At 31.4% G+C, this 23376-nt stretch overlaps 1 protein-coding gene across 2 annotated transcripts in view; it reads right to left on the bottom strand.

Moving 5' to 3' along the window:
- Positions 1-23376, bottom strand: part of LOC115888243 (LIM domain only protein 3-like) — a 109633-nt gene that overhangs the window by 36056 nt on the left and 50201 nt on the right. For both annotated transcript variants that reach the window (XM_030907904.1, XM_030907905.1), the window contains exon 2: positions 7385-7464. In XM_030907904.1, the coding sequence (XP_030763764.1) occupies positions 7385-7409 (25 nt within the window). In that variant the 5' untranslated portion in view covers positions 7410-7464. The remainder of the gene's footprint in view (positions 1-7384; positions 7465-23376) is intronic.

The raw sequence follows: 23376 nt of genomic DNA on the forward strand, positions 1-23376 counted from the left end.
TTTAACTGGTTTGAAGAGTAATAACTTTTCGTCCGTACCTGTATAAAAGTATTGAGTAAAAAAATAGACATTTACGACATTTTTTACGTAAAAAAGGTTTCTTAGTAAAAATCGCTACAAGTAATGGTTCTCGAGATATTTGGAATCAAATTTATCAAACCTGTCGTTATTGACATAAATTAAACATGTTGACTAAATAGTTATTAGACTGGAATCATAAATTTGAAATGTTTTTGTGCCAAAAGTTCAACAGAAACTGTTTTATTGTCTTTTTTTCGAACAAAAATTTATAATTAATTAAAAAAAATAAAAAGTTTCCAAATTTATCATTTAAAGAATAATATAAATAACTATCTACTCAACATATTTATTTTTTGTCAATAATGACATGTATTGACTATTTCCATTCTAAATATCTGGAGAACTCATTGGGTAGCTGGTAGCTCGTAGCGATTTTTACCAAGAGATATTTTTTACGTAAAAAATCACGGAAATGTATATTTTTTACGCAGTAGTTTTATACAGGTACGGACAAAAAGTTACTACTCTTCAAAGCAGTTAAAACACATGTAGGTGGCGCCCCTTGCAAGTAGGAGTCATATTGACATCAAAATCGAATTTCTCATGTTAAAAAACTCCCAGACACAAATTTTCATCTAAATATTAACGTTATTTCAGAAATTATTTGGAAAAAATAGAAATAGAAATGAAACTTCTACACTCTGTATCTCCGAATCTAAGCATTTTAAGGCATACATTTATTACTTATTTTTATCTGCAGAATATGCTACCGAAGTTTCCGGAATACAATTCGGACCACCCTGTATATATATCTTCTTTCTGTTAGAAAGGCCACATGATTAATGAAACTGATTCGCATACTGAACTTTGTTGTACTTTTGTCCTCGCGGTATATATCGCGGATAGACACGTTGTCTCAAATTTGTCTTGTCTGAATTTCTCATTTTTGTCGCAGGTTTGTCTTATTTTTATCTCAAAATTGTGTTCACTTTCTGTAGCCTTGGTTTGGCCCGGCATAAGGATAAACATATTAGCACAGAATATCTAGCTACGCAACAGAAAAATACTCAAAATGAAAGAGCTAAAATTGCACAAAAAAAATACTAGATGGCGCGACAATATCCTAATCAGAATATAATTGGAAATTTTCAACTTTCGGTTTTGGATCGACGTAGATCGACGGCACGTCAACGGCCTTAAAGCTCGGCTAAATATGCACAGTTGCCAGATTCAAACAGACTTTAATTGGCATCCCATTATTTTTCTGGTGTATAATAATTTCTTTCTATTCTTCGTTTCTTGTAGATACACATATATTAATTATTCGTTTGGTTTTTAAAATAGTTTTAATTTTAAGTATATTATTAGAAAACATATGCTTTTAAAATACATTTTTAATATACACTACTTTATTATGTTAACTAAGAAAATAACTTTAATTACCTTTAAAATTAATAATATACAGGGCGATTGATAGTGATATTTATTAATGCTGAAACGTTAGTAATGAAATATACGTTTAATAATAATGGAAATAATTTATTAAAATGCAGTACAAAAAATGTTAATTGACTAAAAAAATACTATAATAACAATTTTTTTCTGTTTGCTACGTTATTTATATAGACCTAGGTAGATTTTCAAAAGTGACACAGGTACAATTAATAATATATTAGTTCGGCATAAAAGTTGCTGTCACGACATCGTACAATAAATTAAAATTCGTAAAATAAATTAAAATTATTAATTAAACAAATCTTTATAAAGAAACACAAGTATATCAAATTTGGGCCCAATCGAACGCCAGGAAATGGTATCATATATGGTACTATTATGGTACCTCTTGATTTGCTTCATGGTACCATAATATTGCAATGTTATCAAAAATACGCAAGTATAATCAAATATGAGCCCAATCGAGCGTCAGGAAGTGGTATCGTAATATGGTACTATATTAAGGTACCACTTTATATATGCATCATAGTAGATGCATCATAGTACCATCATATTACAATGTCACCGAAGATACTTACTATACCAAGTTAAGCACAATCGAACGCCAGAAAATGGTATCGTATATTGTACTATTATGGTACCTCTTGATTTGCTTCATGGTACCATAATATTGCAATGTCATCAAAAATATGCAAGTATATATCAAATATGAGCCCAAATAAATATGGTACTATAGAAGGTACCAATTTATATGCTCCATGGTGCCATCATATTACGATGTTACCGAAAATACGTAGTTTACAAAGTTTAAGCTCAATCGAACGCCAGGAAATGGTATCGTATTATAGTATTACATTATGGTACCCCTTGATATGCTTCATGGTACCATAATATTGTAATGTCATCAAAAATACACAAGTATAATCAAATATGAGCCCAATCGAAAGTCAGGAAGTGGTATCGTAATATGGTACTATATTAAGGTATCACTTTATATGCATCATAGTACCATCATATTACAATGTCACCGAAGATACTTACTATACCAAGTATAAGTCCAATCGCACTCCAGGAAATGGTATCGTATATGGTACTATTATGGTACCTATTGATATGCTTCATGGTACCATAATATTACAATGTCACTGAAGATACGTAATATACCAAGTTTAAGCCCAATCGAACGCCATGTATCGTAATATGGTACTATATTACGGTATCACTTAATATGCTTCATGGTACCATAAATATTGCAATGTCATGAAAAATACGCAAGTATATATCATGATACCGAAAAAAACGGCGTCCAATTGACTGGGAAAAGACGATCGATGATATTTCCCATATAAATTTACACATAAAATGACAGCGATTTTCATTTCATAGCCATCGCTAACGCCGTTTTTTCCCGATCATACGGTATGAACACAATCGAACGTCAGGGAGTGGTGTCATAATAATAGAACAATACTTATTATATTGTCGCCGAATTACAATCAAAATTCAGGATTTGGTTAGAATCAAACTTCAGGAAGTGATTTTAATTCAGCTCGTAAGATTTAACTCCAACTAACATGGCAAGTTAAATACTTAAACGTTTGAAAAAAGAGCTCTAATCTATTTTAATATGTTTAAATGATGTAGCAAATTTGAAGGTAGGCTTTATCAGGAAGTATTACAATATAAATTACACAATGGCAACACTGCATATAATTCTTTTAAATTTCGTTTGTAGAAAACTGGTTTCTTTTAAATTTATCGCCCTCTGTTATGTAGTAGTGAAACTACCGCATCAAAATATCTGATTTGGAGACAGGCTTTTAAAGCCTGTCTCCTTTTGCTACCTACAATTTTATACATGTAACGAGGCTTCTGTTGCGTAGCTAGATATTCTGTGATATTAGTCTCGAAAAACAGAGGATTTGTACCGCTGCGCTTTCCATTAGAGCGACCGGAATAGGAAAATGGCTTTCGCGTTTCGCAAGACGCCTTTTGTTCGTTCTGCTCCTTCCCATCTCCGCGCTGCCTTCACTGACTGACGCCATTCGTTCCTTCACCAGATTATCATTTTAACCGCTTTCTCTGCTTAAAAGCCACTTACCATCCAGGTCGGTCCAGCCGGAATAATAAAAACAAACGCCAGGAACGGCCCTTTTGGGGACTCGGGGAGGTTTCAGTATACGAGAGCTTTATTCAATTATTCGTTTGGCAAAAAACGGGAATGCGATAACTCTTTCACTTCTCTATACGCTGCCTGTAACCGCTATATTCGCCTTGTGTTTCTTGGGTATTGTTTGTTTTATTCAAACCGTACATCAACTTGATGACTTACGTCTATGGTTTTACTTACTTTACTTTGTAACTAGGAAGAAATGTATTGCTGAATTACAGGGTAACCTGAGTAATCTATTTTTTTAAAATAAAATATGTTGACAATTATAAACTTCATTCAGAACCTCGGAAGAAAGTTTGATTCAGAGTTCAGAGCCTCGAAATTAGTGGAATAAATTAGTGGTTTCAATTACACTTTATACTTTTTTATCAATAACAACTGTTAAAATTGACTTATATTTATTAAAAATAGTAGATGAAATAGTACTTTAACCGCAAGGGTAGATTAAATGATACTTTAACAGCGAGGATAGGTTAAAAACTTTATTTCTCCTCGCACGTTTTTTAATTGCTTCTATTTTTGAAAATTTTTGTATTCCTTTTCATAAGTTAATTCGGGATTTAAATGGAAGTAGTTTGGATATGGCGTTTGTCGCCTCAGCCTGAATATCTGTTGGTAATTTACTTATTTCGTTTTGAGCCATTTCTGGCTCCAATTCAATCAGCAATCGACACCATATCGACACGAAAGAGAATTAAAAAATATTGACAAAAAACTGACAACTAAAGAGACAGCTTTATTTATTTGTCAAACTACATAGAAACCAACGCCAACCCAGCACAATATATTTACTACTCGTAATCAATTCCTTGAAATAATACTTTCTGAATATTTTTTAAAACGTAACTCTCGCTATGAAAAAAAATATTTTTTTATACACGACGATAAAATTGCATTATCGTCTGCCGAAATTAATCTTTTCGGTCGACGATAAAATGCCATTTTATCGTCTTGTATAGAAAATAATAACTATTCTCTTTTTTTTTCTCAGGTAAGATTTCGACAGACGATGATAGAAAAAAAGCAGATGACTTCCATACCAATCTATTTATTTCACTAAAAAAAATTTCTAATATTTTTTAAGTTAACTATGGGATGGGTTTATAATTAAAATACGTCATGCGTCGTCTCTTTTTGTTTTTAACCAGTTTTATTGGTTTATTTCAAAAACGACAGATCATATTTCAATATTATTGGTTTGACGCAACGATGAACGACAAACGGACTCCGATGCGTATGAACTCGACTATTTTTGACTCGAGATTTTTGAGAGTTGTCAAACTCTTGCCAAATTATAGGTTATAATTTTGTGTCAAATTATGTCAAATAGAAATGATAAATATTTTGCATTTTGCATTTTGGACTGTGTTGTTACTAGTGTTTCGTGTTTAAATTAAGTGGAGGAAAACTCGAGGGAAAGTTAAGTGTTGACCCAGACCATAGTTTACAGTTAATATTCGGTGCCCAGAGACCGCCAGAAACACAGTTTGCCAGAGACTATGGCCAGAGAGTTGTATTAGCCACAAATAAAGTTGTATACTATCTCGTATATAGTACCAAAAACTGGAGTATCTGTAAAATATGTTACATTTTTCGTCGGTTCCGTGTGGATAGAAAGTCACAATTTATTTAAACACTATTTATTTAACACTAATTAACAAAAACAATGACGATAAAAGACTTATAGAACTATTTACAAACGATTTATAACTAAGAATTTATTTTGAATTTTAGCGCATCAACTGCACTGGTATATTTATAACTGCCCCCTGTAGGCCACAGCCGCCGGCTTTTATACCGACAGGTAAAGAACTCTAGAATAGTCCATAGATCGTTAGGTGCGTAGAGAAGGTTTTCGAATGTTCTCGTATGTACTAGTCCATTCCAGTGGGACTCGATTCTTCTCGAACGAATGAATCATTACGGTGTCTATTCTTTAATGCGATGTTAAGGTCATCTGAGGGCGGGACATATAGTTAGGTTAGGTCGAGTCCACACGGGTCCGCAACAATAACATCACACGATAGGTAAATAATACATTTTTGTACTGCAGAAAAAAATTAAGATTAAAATTAATTAACTAAGATTAGATTTTTTCAGTTTTATACATTTTTTTCACAATATTTTGAAGTAATCACTTGTCACTCAAAATTTAAATATATTAATTATGTTCCAATTGTACCAACTTATTTCTTTGTAAAATAAAAAAAAACTACTTTGAAATTAAAATGACAGACACATCTATCACTGTCAAGGATTTTGTCGTTGGACAGACAGGATCATTCACAATGTTTAAAAAACACAATTAAAATTAGTAGAATATCCTAGCAACAGCTTGCGTTAGTGAGTTGTATCCATATCCATAGAGAAAACCTAATATTTAGCTTATAAAACATTCAACTTTTGATTTCTAACCACAATTTCTCTTGACGGAAGATAATCAAAGGCCAAAATGACATTTCTCACAAATTTTGAAGTATAATTAGTGGAAAAAGTTAAAAGTTTGATAACTTTTTCTACTAATTGAAAATGTCTACCACTAATTTTAACGTTCTGAATGCTTACATTGAGATTAGAGGAACAAACCTCTACGCTAATTGAAACCACTAATTTATTCCACTAATTATGAGGTTCTGAATGAAGCTTTAGTTGTTTCAATAATTAGCGTACTTTTTTTAAATCGCTTGATCAGTCTGTAGGCAAGATCTGTTCAGTCATCTCTCAACGTTACGTCATCATTATTTGTCAAATATGCGTTTTACGGTGTGTCTGAGGTCAGTTCATGTTGTTTAGAAGAGTTTAAGTACGTTCAGAAATTATTAATTGAATAAGTTACCGTTTTTATTAAATTCATGTAGGTATGTTAGGCCTTTATTCACTTTGATAGTCTTTCAGTATACAGGATGAGTCTTAAATAAGTGCAAATATTTTCAGGGCTGACAGATCGCGATAAAAGAAACATATTTTCTCTTTACCGTTTTTCAAATAAATCCAAAATAACCGAGTTATTTTATTTTAAAAATTTCCAAAAAAAAATATTTTTGTTTAAATTTTGAGAACCACTGGATCTTTTCTGGATTTTCTTTCTTGTAAATTTAATCTACTCCTTATGTTGCCGTATTATATAGAAATTATGTTTTTTAACTAAAAATGATGAAAAAAAACAGCGTCAGCGATGACTATGAAATAAAAATAGCTGTCATTTTATATGTAAAATTGTATGGGGAATGTCATCAATTTTCAAGCCAACTGGACGTTGTTTTTTTTCGATTCTACAGTATTTAATAAACATTATTTTAAATAAACTATTTATGTCTTAACTTATACGATGTCTAGACCACTGTCTTTCTGGACAATCGCCGCAAAGTACTCCATTGGCTTTCAGTGGCTGAGGCTGAGCAGACGGATCTATACAAATGTGTTGTTTTATATTTTGCACTCAAGCTCTCTAAAGAATAAAACGACTCTTTTACGATATGAATTAACCATTATTTCGACTTCCATACCAGTCAGAACAATGCTGCTCATGTTTTAATGCCTTAGACTACATAGAAAAAAAACTCTGTCACTAAAAATATAATATCATTTCTAAATAGAGCTGTCCAAAAATATCGATATCTTATTTCAGTCCTAAAATATCGATATCTTGTAAAATATCGATATTTTTAAAATAGCGATACGATAAGGATACGATCAAAACATCCCTTAATGTAGAAAATAATTTCTCAAACTCACCTGAACCATTTTCTGTACTGTGCATAGTAAACAGAATGGACTTTGAAGATAGATGACAGTCTCCTCGTATGTCACATTTTCTGAAACAATTTTTTTTATTAAAATTTATCTTGAATACAGTTGAGGGTTGGTACCTTAGGTGTTACAACAGCAAAATAAAACACTAATTCACCAAAATACACCAAAACACTTTACTTTTGCAGTGTTTTGGTGTATTGTGGTAAATTAGTGTTTTATTTTGCTCTTTATACAGGGTGAGTCTTAAAAAAAGAAACATATTTTCTCTTTACCGGTTTTCAATTACATTCAAAATAAGATATTTTAGTTTGCAAATGCATTTTCGCTTAAAGTTTGAGAACCACTGGATCTTCTTTTGGGTTTTCTTTCTTGTAAATTTAATCTACTACATATGCTGCCATATTATAAAGATATTATGTTTTTTAACTAAAAGTTAAAAAAAAATCAAAAAATACCAAATTTTCAATTTTTTTTCGAGAAAATAACCTCATTAACGTGTTTCTGGAGTAGAAATATACTACTCCTAAAATGTTTGCGCTTATTTAAGACTTACCCTGGATAGAGTTTTTAATATAAATATAAACAAAATGTTTCAAAGGGTCTGATGTATTAAAAGTCAAACCAATAATATTATTGGTTTGATTATAAAGGGTATGGATTAAGGGTATATACTCTATGTTTTAGAGTATTTATAATTTTTAATATGCTTTGAAAAAAATTATGTAGTATAATTTCAAACACATTGTAGATTTGACATACCAAGACAAACTTACCGAGAATATAATCAAAACCTTTCTCATTAGATATACGTCAATCCAAATAACGATTGTTTATCACCAGGAAGTAAATCTTCGTTAACGTAACGCAGATATACGTATTAATAAATCAAATTATCGATAGTATCCCTTTAATTAGATACGGACACTAATAAAGGTACGAATATAAGCTTAAGGTGTCTTATACAACACTGGCTTCGTATTTCGTGGGATATTTCAATCTCAGGATCTTTGAACTTTGAACAGAACAAATCCAGTAGTTTTCAAAATTTAAGCAAAAAGTAATTTTTTGTGAAAGCGTTTCCAAATTGACAGTTTTTGATATTTATTTTAGATTCGAAATTATATTCTTTTAGGCACTAGTGACACTTGTTTAGGCACTAGTGCCTAAAAGTAAAAAATCAAACGTTAGAAACTACAATCATTTAAATTATTAAAGTGAATACAAGAGGCATCCAACTTTTCGTCTCTAAGAGAAATGCAAGCGACTCCTACAAGTCGGAATAAGTACATTTCTTGTACTGGCAATGCTGATAGCTTCTGCTTCTACGTGAACTGCTTTTAATTTCTTATTTGGCGTATCTTTCTGTCCCATGATTCTTTTTGCTATTTAGGTTTTCTATTCAATTGAATTTTCAATGTAACCTTCATCAACCGAGCTTGATCGCCAACCGCCACACAGTGCTTCGGACATATGGCTGTAGAGGACAAAAATCCAAAACTTCTCTTTTATTGTAAGCAATTTATTCAAACTAGGTTTATTTGACACAAATGATGAGTACTCCCATTGTACTAAATGATGATGTTCTTAGTTCCACGTTTATGAAAAAAAAATCTTATAAATAATAATAATGTTGGAGCTGTGTTCCATCTAAGCAAATAATAAGTTATAGTATGAAAACGGTGTAAGTATTAAATAAATTCCTGTGATAAAAAAGAATTGAAATAACATTAGAACATGATTCCTACAATATAAGCCTAATATAAGATAAAAATGTTTTTCTTTAATGAAAAAGAAACATAAATGTTATATTTAATTAAAAAAAAAATTAAGATACTATAAATTTACTTTAGGACAACAAAATGCATAGATCGTAACTACTCTGATTCAGGAGAATCACTGCTGACAGAATCTTCCAAATTTATAGTATCCAAATCACAGGTAGATGAAGTATCCTCACATATAAGATATTTCTGTACATCATTTTCTAATATGTTACTTTTTCGCGTTGTTACTGTTCATTTTGTCGGTATGAGGGGTTCGGATGTTAATAGTTACCTCTTTAATAGAACATATCCATATATTATTTTTTCCTTTTCTTGGGTATGAGATTTTATAATAAATTGAAAGATGGACACTTTTTTTTGCGACGTTTCGCTCCAACATAGTGGACTTTTTCAGGCACAAGTGGTGTCTCATTTGACTGGAAGTTTCATCAATATCCAAAGAACACATTTTTTGAAATACAAATAATTTTGAGTTCTTGTCCTTATGATCAAGCCCAGTATTAACCAGATCGGCATTGCTTATCAATTTTACTCCATCTGAAAAGTATTATAAAATAAAGTTCGTCGCAAGCAGACGCAGGTGAACTATACAAAAATTAAAAGTGTATGAATATGACAACAAAAATATTCAATAAATACGATATGTTTTGATATGTTTTTTTTAAATGCCTTTTTGAAGTTTGAAAACGTAAAATTTTTATACCCATTTAAGAATCATCTTAAAAAATAAATAAGAACTAAACAATCACGAACTTGTTTAGAAATAAATTTAAAGTACATACCTTGTTTAACAATATCCATAGTGGCTTTCAATTAAGTACATACCCGTTTAACTTCATAATATACAGAACTACTATGAATGTTATTCTTTTCACTGATGAGATAATGATCGCAAAATTTATTTTTAGTGAAAATATTTGCTAACAAAAACGCTGTTTATGAAAAATAATATACAGGATGGTTGAACATTGCTATAAGTATAAAATTATATATTCAGATATTAGTAAATTTTAACTTATTTTTTGATTTTTGTCCATGGGACGAAGCACTGTGCGCCATGTCGCTTTAAAACTCTTATGACCGCTCCTGAATCTGCCAGCATTGTTGCAGAGCTGCGCCGGAAACAATGACCAGTGTATTCAATGGCGTTGGAGAGTTCAAGAAATTCCGAAATTTTTTTTTTTGGCATACCTCCAATTGTGTTGATTCCAACTGGCAGGGTACAGCACTGATTTTTTCGATACGTCAAGAAAGATCGCTGATGTGTCACATCGAGTGGTCGAAGTTTTGCGTACTTACGAAATACGTGTAAGAAATTGATACCATCTGTTGGTCCCTCAGTAATCGTAAACACTCTTGGAAAACGAGGTTTTGTATTCGGCATCTCCACACTAATAAATGACTGACAATCTTTAATGGCATATACACTACGGTCAAAAACGTGATTTCTTCCCTCCTACATGCTCCAACTACTCAAACGATTGAGACAACTTTAGCTAACATGAATTCTTTCTCATCGGCTTCTTTCATAAAGCGTTCTATTTCCAGTTTTGTAAATACTTTTGATTTCTTTGCCTGATATCCAGAAGCTTTTCTTTTTAAAAATGCAATAAGGTTTGTGAATTTGCTAATATCTACGTTTCTGTTCAGGTAAATCATGGTGCGGAGCATCGAATATTTACTCCACAGAGTTGACAGCTTTAAGGTAGTGGATAACTTTAGGAAATAGACTAGCAATGCCTTTTCTGTGAAATTCTCAACATGTTTTTCTTCGACCCAGGTTTCAAAGTTGTTGTAGGTGGTCTCGTATAAGTTTTTTGACTTCTCGGGCACTTACGTGGATAGCGCAGATTCAGCAGCTTGTTGAATATCCAAAGGCTCGTCATTATCACTCATTTTTTCACAAAACTTTGTAGGAAATACGGCGACGTTTGAACCTGACAGAACTTTGCCATTAAACAATGGAGGAACCGATTACCAGAACATTTTAAAAAATGTTTAAAAATAAATAATAATAATAGCATGAAAATCTCAAATTATCCGCTTTCACAAAAAATCTTGTATGAAATTCGTTGCGAAAAGTGTGTTCTAAGCACTCGACGCATTGTCCAACTCGGCTTTCGCCTCGGACAATTTTGCGTCCCGTGCTTAAAACACATTTATTTCGCAACTTGTTACATAAATAGCTATTTAAGCCTTCAAAATAAAATATCTTGATTATTTTGGACTTATTTGAAAAACGGTAAAGAGAAAATATGTTTCTTTTATCGAGATCTTCCAGTTCTATGTAAAACTATATTTTTTAGTTAAGATTCGCCCTGTATAAACCCTTAAAAGTATACACCAGATTAAAGTAAACAGAAACTTCAAAAACATTCAGAACAAGCGTGCGTTTTATAATATCCCTTGTTATTTTATGTTTATCGCCACGCAGAGCCCTAATTGACCCCGAAAGACCTCCCCGAGCTCTAAGGGCACAATCAGAATCGGTTCGTTATAATAACGAGGCGCTGGAGCCGCCCCAAAAGGGGGGCTTCCCACGACGCCAGGTGTCAATTTGTTCTAATGGATGGTAAGGTGGCGTAGAACGTAACGAGCAACCATTAAAACTGTTAATAGGAATAAAACCTCGACTTAGAGACGATAAAAGGAGGAGAAAAAGTATTGAATCGTTCTTCTAGAAGGTGTGATATTTATTATAGGGTTTATTAACATTCGTTTATAAAGTCGAAACACCTGCCTAAAGAAAAGAGCTTTTGATCAATTTATACTCCTAATACAACAAAAAACCTATATCTTTACAACCTTAGCCTTCTAGTTTTCATACTATAATACAGGGTGGTCCGAACTGTATTCCGGAAACTTTGACACCATATTTTGCAGATAAAAATAAGTAAAAAGTTTATGGATGAAAATTGATTTTTGGGAGTTTTTTGGCATGATATATTATTTGATTTTGATGTCAATATCTGACTGATAACCTATTTGTACGGGGCGCCACCTATATGTGTTTTAACTGTTTTGAGGAGTAATAAATTCTCGTCCGTACCTGTATAAAACTACTGGGTGAAGAAATATACAATTCTTTGATTTTTTACGTAACAAATGTATCTTGGTAAAAATAGTTACGAGCAACCGTTCTCAAGATATTTAGAATGGAAATAATCAATACATGTTATTATTGACAAAAAATAAACATGTTGAGTAGATAGTTATTTGACTGAAATAATAAATTTGGGAACTTTTTATTTTTTTGAATAATCATAAATTTTTCCTCGAAAAAATGATGATAAAATAGTTTCTGTTGAACTTTTGGCATAAAAATATTTCAAATTTATGATTTCAGTCTGATAACTATTTTGTAATCATGTTTAATTTATGTAAATAACGACAGGTGTTGATAATTTCGATTCCAAATATTTCGTCAACCATTCCTCGTAGCGATTTTTACTAAGTGACTTAGTAGTTTCATACAGGTACGGACGAAAAGTTATTACTTTTCAAAGCACTTATTCGAATAAGGTTGCGAATGTACCACAGTTCTAATAGGTGAATTTTAGGAAAATCACAAGTCGCCAGTTGAGCGATTTTGGCTAAGATACTTGTGACACCAGTAAATCAATGCATTGCCCATATTGACTTAATACTTCTTGTGGTAATGGTGTGGATCATAGAACACACTAAAGAAGAACGCTGACTCCCATGCATTTTTTAGTTTCAAAACGGTTTCAAATTTGTAAAGAAATCTGTAATCTGTATATTGAAGTGGCGCCATCTAGCCACCCAGGAAAGTAACAAATGTGGCGGCAAATTTAAATAGATGCAATTTATTTTTAAGCAAGACGTATTGACTTGTTCGCCAGTTAGAGCCAATCAGATTTCTACAAAATAATGTGTAGTCATCTGATTGGTCCTAAGTTGGCAAACAAGTCAAATGGTAAAAAACAAGGATTTATATATAAAGGTTAAACCAGGTTAAACTATTGTAAAGTGTTAAATGGTTTGCTTATATCATTTTATGTGCATAAAAACCTACAATAAATAATTTATTTTAATTTACAGAAAATTATACCATGAAACATTTTACAGACAAATAAAACAACAGATTTAAAAGTATAATATTTATTATAGTACCAGATTTAAGAACACATAACAAATATCGTTGGAATACAAGAGAAAGTGACGTCCATTAGAAACAATGTTTTATTTACGTGTATTTTTTACATTATGGACTTGAACAATTGTGTAATATCACATTGTGGAATTTATGTACAAAAATATGGAGTTGATCAATATTTTTTTGTAAAAATATATGGCGTTGTAAATATTACATTGTTAAAAAATAAAATTCACAAACATTTGGACTTGGTTAGGTTACCTCACCTCACTTTCTCGGATTATTAAATAAAATTGTTAGATAAATCAAAGACCTTTAACTTAAACCTTACTTTAATAAAGATCTTAAAATCAAACACAAAACAAAGTTCAAAAATACAAAATCACGATTGTAAAATGAAGATTGCAAAAAACACAGCCAAACAACCAGAAAACAGCGAAACGCACATCTCCGTTCAACTGCAAAACACAACTGAAGAGGAAGGAGGAAGCCGGAAACGGAAAACTGATTTGACATACAGAACAATGACAGAACATAATTAATAGGCTTATTTAGGCAACTATATAAACAATTTTGTACGCAATTGTTAGGCAACTAGAAAAATTAAAATAAAAAATACGCCATCTAGCGCCCCAGGAAATTACTACCCCAAAAAAAGATCGTTCAAGGTCGTATATCTCAGTTGACTGGCCCTGGTGTGGATCCGGTGGCTGACCTTGAAACGAGTTTTTGCTGAATATAGTCACAGATACTACGCATGCGCACATCGTCGATGTTGCCAGAGTGCAAGTTATTTTGGAATTATTTTCAGCAGAAAACAAATAATTTTAATTTCCCTTCATATGTGCTTTTCAGTGTTTTTTTGTCAATCGCTGACGCTATTTTTTTCAATCATAGTACAGTATATTATTTATATTATTATTTTAATATTTCGCACAACATGTGAACGCTTATGTATTTCCATAGGCAATAAAATTAAATAGAAATAAAACTCTAGATTCCTATAATTAATCTAATTGCTCTAGATTATTATGCTACGTTTAAAAAGTGCTTTATTAAAAATTCGGAAAATTAAAAGGGATATGTGTCCAAGTTTTTTCTTTTTTTTTAATTTTTAAATGCTGTAGCTCCACATCATGTTCGTAATAGATTTTTTTTAACATTCCATCAAAACTACGGAGGCCTTAAAAAGGCCTTTTAGCCTCCGTAATTAAAATTGTAGAATCAGCTTCAGCAACATTAACAGTTACCTTGTTTAATTCTGCTTATGCATATATTGCATTAATTTTTCTGCTACCTTAAGATTTCTCTATTCTTACACGTAATTTATGTGATTTCCTTAGCATATATGATTTATAAACCATATCTTTCCTAATGGAAGGATGGGAGGATATGCAAAATTAAGTTATTTTAACATTTATTTTCCAGACAAAGCATAACATAGTATTAAGATTAAGACATAACAAATATTATAAGAAAGATCATAATATAAATCACAAACTAACAAAGTCTTAATTTGGTCTTGTATACACAGGTATAAAACTAATAAGATCAAAACTCAACCTTCACCATATTGTCAAGATTTGGCATTATAGAAAACAAGAAATTACAGTAAATTAAGAAAAGAATATCAAAGTACACGGTATTAAATACTGTAATGTATTCTACGACACAAACCATCTCCCTTCTAAAGAGAAAAAGATAAAACATAAAGCTTATTTTAGTCTTATCAACACTCTTCGATAAAATATAAGTCTAAAATTGCTATTAATCCACTAACTTGATATTTTTAAGAAATTATGATACAAACATTATAATCAAAGTATATTATATTAGTAACATTATAGGTAAAATGTTACCTCTATTTCCCATTGACGTGTATTGTTCTATAAGACTCGTCATGGTAGTACTTCATACATCAATACGCATATAATCAAAATTATTGTTGCCTGTAAATAACTAGAAATTAAATAACTTGGATGTAATAAATAATGTGTCATATTGATGATACAAAATAATTCTAATAAGTTTAAAACCATTAAGAAAAAATCCGTAAATGATAATTTTTAATTCTAATGTAGATATATAAATAAATGTTATTATTATTACAATTTTATATATTCATAATACTTTCATTTCACAATCTTTATTATCCTTCTTACCTTAATTTTGGATATCAAGATAAATCTGAAATTATAAAATTAATTATATAGAATTTGTCTATTATTGATTAACAGTCAAAAAAAATTTTTCAACTGCAAATAATTCGAAAATAAATTGCAATTTGGCAACATCGACGATGTGCGCTTGCGTAGTATCGATGATCAAATGCAGGAAATATGGGCTTCAAGGTCAGCCACCGGATCCACACCTTTACCATTCTTGTAAATATTACAGACATCGATTCCCGAAACGGCGAAAATCGCAATTACATATTCGTAGATCGATATTCGAAGATATCGATTTATATTGCTCATCTATCAACCCGCACCGTTGGCGTTTGTGACTTCAGTTTAGTTTTATTCACGTTTCCAGTCTTCCATTTTTCCCAAAGACATTATAAAGTCTATGATTTTCCCCTTTGTGACGTCATCAAACCCCTTAAAATATTAGTCATATTTTGAATTGTGATAGGTATAATCCTTGTATAATGAAATAGTCGCTTGAGATTTTTGCAGGTTTAGTATAAAAATATTTGGAGACTTTTATTTTATTTTGACGACTTTCGCCACCTCTAGTGGCGACCAGCCAAAATAATATCTGGCAACACTGTGCCGAAGTCACAATTCATTTAAACCAAAATCTTGTAATACAAAATTATCAAGTGTCAAAACGAATGACAATGTCAGAAAATAAATAAATAAATGTAGCAACTTGATATTTTTTACACCAGAGCTACCACCTGAATCTCCATCGGGAAATTTAAATTCTAGTTAGTTAGCCCGGCGCTGAACATGTCCATGGTTGGCAACAATTAATTTAAAGTAACTAGAAGTTGAGTTGGTATTACATATACTCGTAGATGTCATTGCATATACCTGCATTAGCGCACAGAGAAAAAAAAAGCCGACATACATTTCAGAGTAAAAACGACTGTACTGCCAAACCATGCTTTTAACACTCCGTCTCTTTCCCTCTCACACATCACCTCCTGTCCCTTAAAATCGAAACCGTGTCTTTCCTGACTGCGACGCGACGGCTAAATTTTGCAGGACGCCTGTCCTCGTAGGACGCCTCACTTAAAAACTTCCCTCGTTCCTGTCTTCTTTTCGTTCGGTTCCCTGGCAAAAGGTCTTCTTCTTCTTCTTTCGTCTTTCTAATGCCCCTGAAAGCCGTTCCGTGTCTCTCGGCCGGGTCAAGATGTCGTTGGAAGCTTTTAAAACGCACTTAGGGTCCTAATGGACTGGAGCTCTCGCGGCCCAAAAGAATTCCATTTGCAGGATTCGGCCGGATCGGCCGTCCCTAGGGAACGGGGAGTACCTCCCACCCAGTTCCCGGGAAGTAGTTGGGGGAAGCGTTTTAAGGAATGACCGTTATACAGGGTGTCCCAGAAATAAGTGCAAGTATTTTAAGGGGTCTTAAATTTTAAATAAGTTCAAGTATTTTAATCTGGCCGAAAGAAACATATATTTTCTCTTTACCGTTTTAAAAATAAATTGATAATAACCAATTACTAAAGAATATAAGGACATGTAACGCCCATAAACGGGCTGCAGCAGAATTTGTGACGCCATTTTTTTTATGGCAACGAATGAGTCATCAGCTGGTTATCAGCGACAATTTTAGCGATTTTTAATAGTTTATGTGTAGTGAACTTTGTATAAACTTTATTACAATGATGGTGATTAGTTGTTCAGCTTTCAAGTGTAAAAGCCGCAGCGATAAGAAAGAGCCAGGAGTTACGTTTCATAGGTAAATAAACAGTCCGCTCCACCTTTTTAGCGTTTTCTTATTGAGTTTGATAATTATTTTTTTTATATTGTATGTACTTGATGTGTGCTATACGTCGATACTAGTTTTGTTTAATAAAAAATAATGGTAACATTTTGAGAGCCGCCGGTAGCAATGGAGAACCAGCCACAAATACTAAGTGATACCAAGCAATTATCAGAATCTCAGCTTGTTTGTTGTTTGATGCCCAGTGTTAGAAAGATTTACTTTATTAAGATTTTTTTAAAAACGACCTGGAAAATTCAGATTAAAAGTAAAAGATTTAATAATTTCATATTTATAATTTAAGTATTTTTTGTAGAAATGTAAAAATCGGAACTTGTAACTTATAATAGGAGGTGGCAACATTGCATTCTCTCGAAGCACTGTAAACAAATTTACGCAAACTGAACAAGCGGCACTCAAAAGTTTTTCAATATTTTCCGGAAAATGTTAAGAAAAATATAAAAATTCCAACATTTTCGTAAAAAACTCATGGACGTCTTTCTGGAGTCGAACTATATATCACAATTAAAATACTTGCACTTATTTCTGGGACACCCTGTATAGGGAACAAGGAATCAGAGAGTTAATCAAAAATAGTATATTGTTTTATTAGGAGTAAAAATTATCACGGTTAGTAAAAAATATGATTTTGTAAAAAAAGTCATGATTTATTAAAAAAATCAGATTTTTTATTTTAATAGAAAACATTACTTAATTCCAATTATAGTCCTATCCTAAATGGCTATAATTCTTCGTAACTCTGCCCGATACGGCGCGTGTGCTATTTTTCCACATCGGTCACCAGAGACGTATTAACACTTGAAACCGCCCAAAGCCATGGGATATTTTGGCGCCCCTATTTTTACTCCATCTATTTTTTTTCATTATTCAAATGACCCAAATATGAAAAAGTAAAGGTGCAAAACATTTTATTCTCAAACAACAAAAAGCGTTTAATTTCAAACTTTTACAATGACAATCAAGGACAAGAAAGGATCGAATTTAGATATTATCTATTCTAGATAAACATAAATATAAACAAAATTAACGTTTAAAATCTAAAAAATAAGCTTTTTTAGGGTTTCGTACCCAAAGGGTAAAAATGGGAACTCTATTACTACTAACTCCGCTGTCCGTCCGTCCGCCCGTCTGTCACAAAGGTCTATCTTATGAACCGTTATAGCTAGACAGTTGAAATTTATACAGATAATGTATCTATGTTGCCGCTATAAGAACAAATACTAAAAACAGAATTAAATAAATGTTTATAAATAAAAAAATACTTTCACTAATCATTATCTTTTAAGTAAGAATTTTACATAGAATCTTTCAAGTCCTCGGTGGCCGCGTGGTTAAAGCATTAGGACGTTACCTTAGGACGTTACGCTGCTATGACGTTGGAGCCGTAGTAAGGCACGTTCGAATCCTAGTCAAGACGACTTTTTTTAATCGTTTTTTTTAATTTTTACATATTTTTACATATTTATTTTTACTTTTTACATATTTATTATTGATTAATACAATTTTTAGTAATGTGTTTCGTCATTTTTTTAAATTAAAATCGGAAAAAAAGTTAATAATAATATAGTATAGATAATGAATGGTACGGAACTCTTGATGCGCGAGTCCGACTCGCACTTGGCCAATTTTCTTACCCTAATAACATAAATACTAAGCTATGTAATAAGTATTAAAAAATAAAATAACCTTATGAAAAATTTTTTTTCTGGATTTATTTTCTGCAAAAACTTGTATTATTTCTGTTGCGTCCAAATTTTTAAGTAAATTTGATTCTATGGACATTAAGGCTATGTCACTAAGTTTAGAATGACCTAACTTGGATCTCAAATAATTCTTAACCCTCTTAAGAGTCCAAAACAATCTCTCTCCTGAACAATTGGTTACTGCCTTGGATATAAACAGCCTTAATGCTATTTCTAAATTTGGAAATATTCCAGCTAGATTTTCTTTCTTAAGTGATTTTAGTAAGTTTCTTGGGCCCAGCGGAAGATTCGGAATATATTTAACTTGGAGGATTTCATTTTCAATAGCTATATCCAGATCATTTTTATAGGTATTGGTCAATTTCAAGCAACCTTGCTTGATCTTCATCACTTAAGCAAGCTAGATGGTAAGAAAACCAAACTCATTCTCTTCTTCTTGGTACGCATCTTTCCTTTTTATGAGTTCATTTATTAATTTATCTATTAAGGGAAAAAATTAGACAGATTGATTTTATATCACCAACAGGGTGCAGCGGGTGCGGCGGGAAAATCGGAATTAAACTATAAAATACAATAATAAATAATAATTACAAATCACAATTATTATTATTATACAATTATTTTAGTTTGAGTTATCATTATTATTACTGAATAGTATGGAATAGGAAATATATAAGTGAGTGATTTTTAACCGTTTATTAAAAAGACGTTTTTTTCTATCTTCGGTTGATACTGCTTCTTAGTTTCATTTCATATCTTTTTGGATAATCGGTTAATGAGGTGCACTTAGTCTTTTGACTGGGAAATATGGCGCCCTTTCAGATATTTATTTTTACTATAATCCGCCTCTGTTGGTCACCAATATATTCCGTAAAAAATTCGCTCGCTTAGATCAAAAGGATTTTTTTTCAAACGGCACAAAAGTATTAATTTTCGTCATTTTACCGTTTAGGCATAAAAGTAACGGACTTAAAAATTCAAAAACTTCTAGAATAATAACATTAAATAATTATTTTATATAATCACAAATATGTTATCTATCAAAAATTAAAATCCATATCTATACCGTATTTTTCCAAAGCCACATAAAAGCAAATATCAGCTACCTACTATCTTAAGTACTTAAAATAATTTAAGGATTTTTTCAATAAATATTTTGAAGAGATTAACTGTGATCGATTACAAAGAAATTCATTTATGACAATTTTATGTTAAAGAGTGATACCCTTGTTTATATATTCTTAAAGTTGCCCAACCGACTAGACAAAATGTGCTGCCAACTGGAGGGCAAATCGTGAACCTTTCGGGGCGGAGTCAAAAATATCGATTATTTTCGTTATTTTCCTCAGAGTAATGTAATAATATAGCTCGGGTTTCTGCAAACTTTAATAGTGATCAGATGATTAAGAAATTTAAACGAAACTTTTATTTTATTGTAAATTGTAAATTATTTTTGCCTGTTATTTAATACGGTTTAGAATTCTAAACCGTATTAACAAAGAAATTATTATTTCGATATGTTGGTACATTATTTATAATAATTTATGATAATGCCTAATTGCTGTTGATTAATATTTAAAAAAAAGTTGCATACCTATTTTAATTTGATTTAATGCAGGTTTATAAAAGAATCATTTCATTCTTAGATTATTTTATTCTAAATTGAGTGTTTTACGAATTTTACGATATTTTTTTTTGAAAACATAACACTTTTTACATTTTTGATGCCAACTAATTGGCATGGTATTATTGGTATGGAAATTAGTCAAGAAAGAAAAGAATTGGCTATAACTTGTAATTTTTCGAAAAAAACATATTATACCTATATCGCTGAAAAGCGTAAAAAAATGGCGCTTTTTATGAAGTCATGGCCAACTATATATAATCAACAACCGTTTAAAAAAAACATAATGTTTGTGTCATATGTCAAAAATGACAGGCTTTAGAAAAAAAAACAGGAAACACAAACTCATTAGGTATGTGATTATCTACAACTTTTATCTGAAAACTTTTTGTCTAAAATACCGTATGATCGAATAAAAACGGCGCCAGCGATGGCTATGAAATGACGATCGATGATATTTCCCATATGACATACATATTTACATATAAAATGACAGCGATCTTCATTTCATAGCCATCGTTGACGCCGTTTTTATTCGATCATACGGTAGATTATAATGGAATTAGAGACAAGTTTTAAAATAGCCAAAATTTGTTTTTTTCGAAATATCTAGTAAGCCTTGAACTTCTCCGAAAAATCCGAAAGGCGCATATTTATGACTCCACAAAACTGCAATTCTTTCCCCATTTAACCGACTCACTATCTCCAGTAGTTTCCGAGATACCCACAGAGAACATCGTAGGAAACTCACACTGTATAGTATTTAGAAACTAACTATTATTATTTGACTAGATTAATTTGATTAATAAGACTTGATTAATTTAATTTAAAATAAATTTGATCAGATTTTTTTTCGATTCTACTACCAGAAAACCAAAATTATATGATAACGCAGTTTTCAACGAAGTTGAAGGAAGATATAGTGTATCTATCACAATACTTAATAGAATTACTACAATTAGAAGAAAAACAAAAAGAAAAAATACCCAAATACCTTCACTTCACCTACTACTCATCTACAAAATAAACTAATATAATCTCTTATAAAAAAACTACACAACTACTTCTTGTATTCTACACTGAAAAAATTATCAAACTTACTAATTAATCAAACAAAAAGAAAAAATAACCAAATTATCCCTTCACCTACTACTTATAACTACAAAATAATAAACTATAAAAACACTACTAAACTATTTCTGGTATTCTACACTAAACATTATAATTATACTTAATAAAATTAATCTAATTTTACACTTCAACCACTACAACTACAAAGAAATAAGAACATTTTTTAAAACTAGAAGAAACAGAACTTCGATACGTGCAACCAGTATAATAGATCAAGCGGACAAAGAATATAAAATACTTTAAAAATGTGCATTCAGAAAGAAAAAATATCTCGAAAATGATCTAAACAAACATTTTTTTTCTTATCAGTGAAAAGCATCGGCCTCGTCGGCCTTGCGGAATTTGTCGGGTATTTACAATGGTCGAATTGTATAATTACCAGGTTTTATACCATATCTAATAGACAAAAAGTATCTGGGCGATTAGTAACCAATTGGCACAGTCCGAAAATTATCGATTTTTATTTTCTCTGTTTTTATTCGTCGCTTCAAAATTCAGAGTAACAAAAAATGTTTTTCTGTAGTAAAAGACCGTGAAATACGCCCCGCCATCTGGTGCTTTACATCCATAAACGTCTTAGGTTGAGCTACTTTAAAAATTCATATACAAGGATGATACTAATCCTAAAAAGGATGTGCTCGACATTTAATTGGAGAGTCTTAACTTTTGAATGAGACGTCTTACGGAGGAGTGACACTAAAGTAGGCAAATTTCTTAAATCATCTGCAAAATTTAGAGACCCAATCGTAACGAATGAGAGTTCTTTAAAGGTCTAAGAGCCTCGAAAAAAAATCTCAGAACTTACGACCGAGAAAATCAAAGATTTTCCTTGATTAAAGTAAGAACAATCTTTGGATTGTCACACGGTTTTTATTTTTAATAGGACACTGTCTCCACAATGAACACTTCAGTAGATTGAAAAACTTCATTAATTGATTGCGACGAGACGACAACGATGTTGGAGATGGAGAACTAACCTCTATAAAACCGTCTCAGATACTTGCTTTTGTTAAATTCTTGAGACTGTATCATGAGTAACTCAAGAAAGGGGTACACAATGGATCTATAAGGTCGCGGAGTTTTCCCCCTCACATACAATCTACAATTATTAACAACGAATATTATATTGCATATACAGGGTGAGACTCAAATAAAGTGCAAATATTTTCAGATGTGGTATATTTCGACCCCAGTAACACGTCTATGAGTTTTTTTTCGAAAAAAAAGATGTTGAAAATCATGCATTTTCTTTTAAATTTCCTTGCAAAAAAAATATTTTTCGAAAACCTTTTAGAAGTGCTTGTTCACCGCAAATTTTTCGACGGTCTAATTTCTTAATCTCTGATATTACAATGGTTATGGCATTAAAAGTGATACAACATTGCCACTTCCTTAAATGACCTAATATGTATTCCTAATTATTCATCTGAGAAAATGTAATTAACAAGTAAAAATTGTTGAAAAGCCCTGAAAATTTCAAATTGTTTTTAAGTTGATACACTTCATTTTTATTTGTAGTTAAAAAAACTTTTGCCAACTTTAGCGAAGGTTACCTTAATAATAATCCAACAAAAACAAACTTTTACCCCATATACCCACATATACTGACATCTTAAAAACGTTACAACATCGGTAATATATTAAAATTAGAAAAACTT

The sequence above is a fragment of the Sitophilus oryzae genome, unplaced genomic scaffold (assembly GCF_002938485.1).
Source record: "Sitophilus oryzae breed Bouriz unplaced genomic scaffold, Soryzae_2.0 scaffold_690_pilon_pilon, whole genome shotgun sequence".
Taxonomy (NCBI): Eukaryota; Metazoa; Arthropoda; class Insecta; order Coleoptera; family Curculionidae; genus Sitophilus; species Sitophilus oryzae.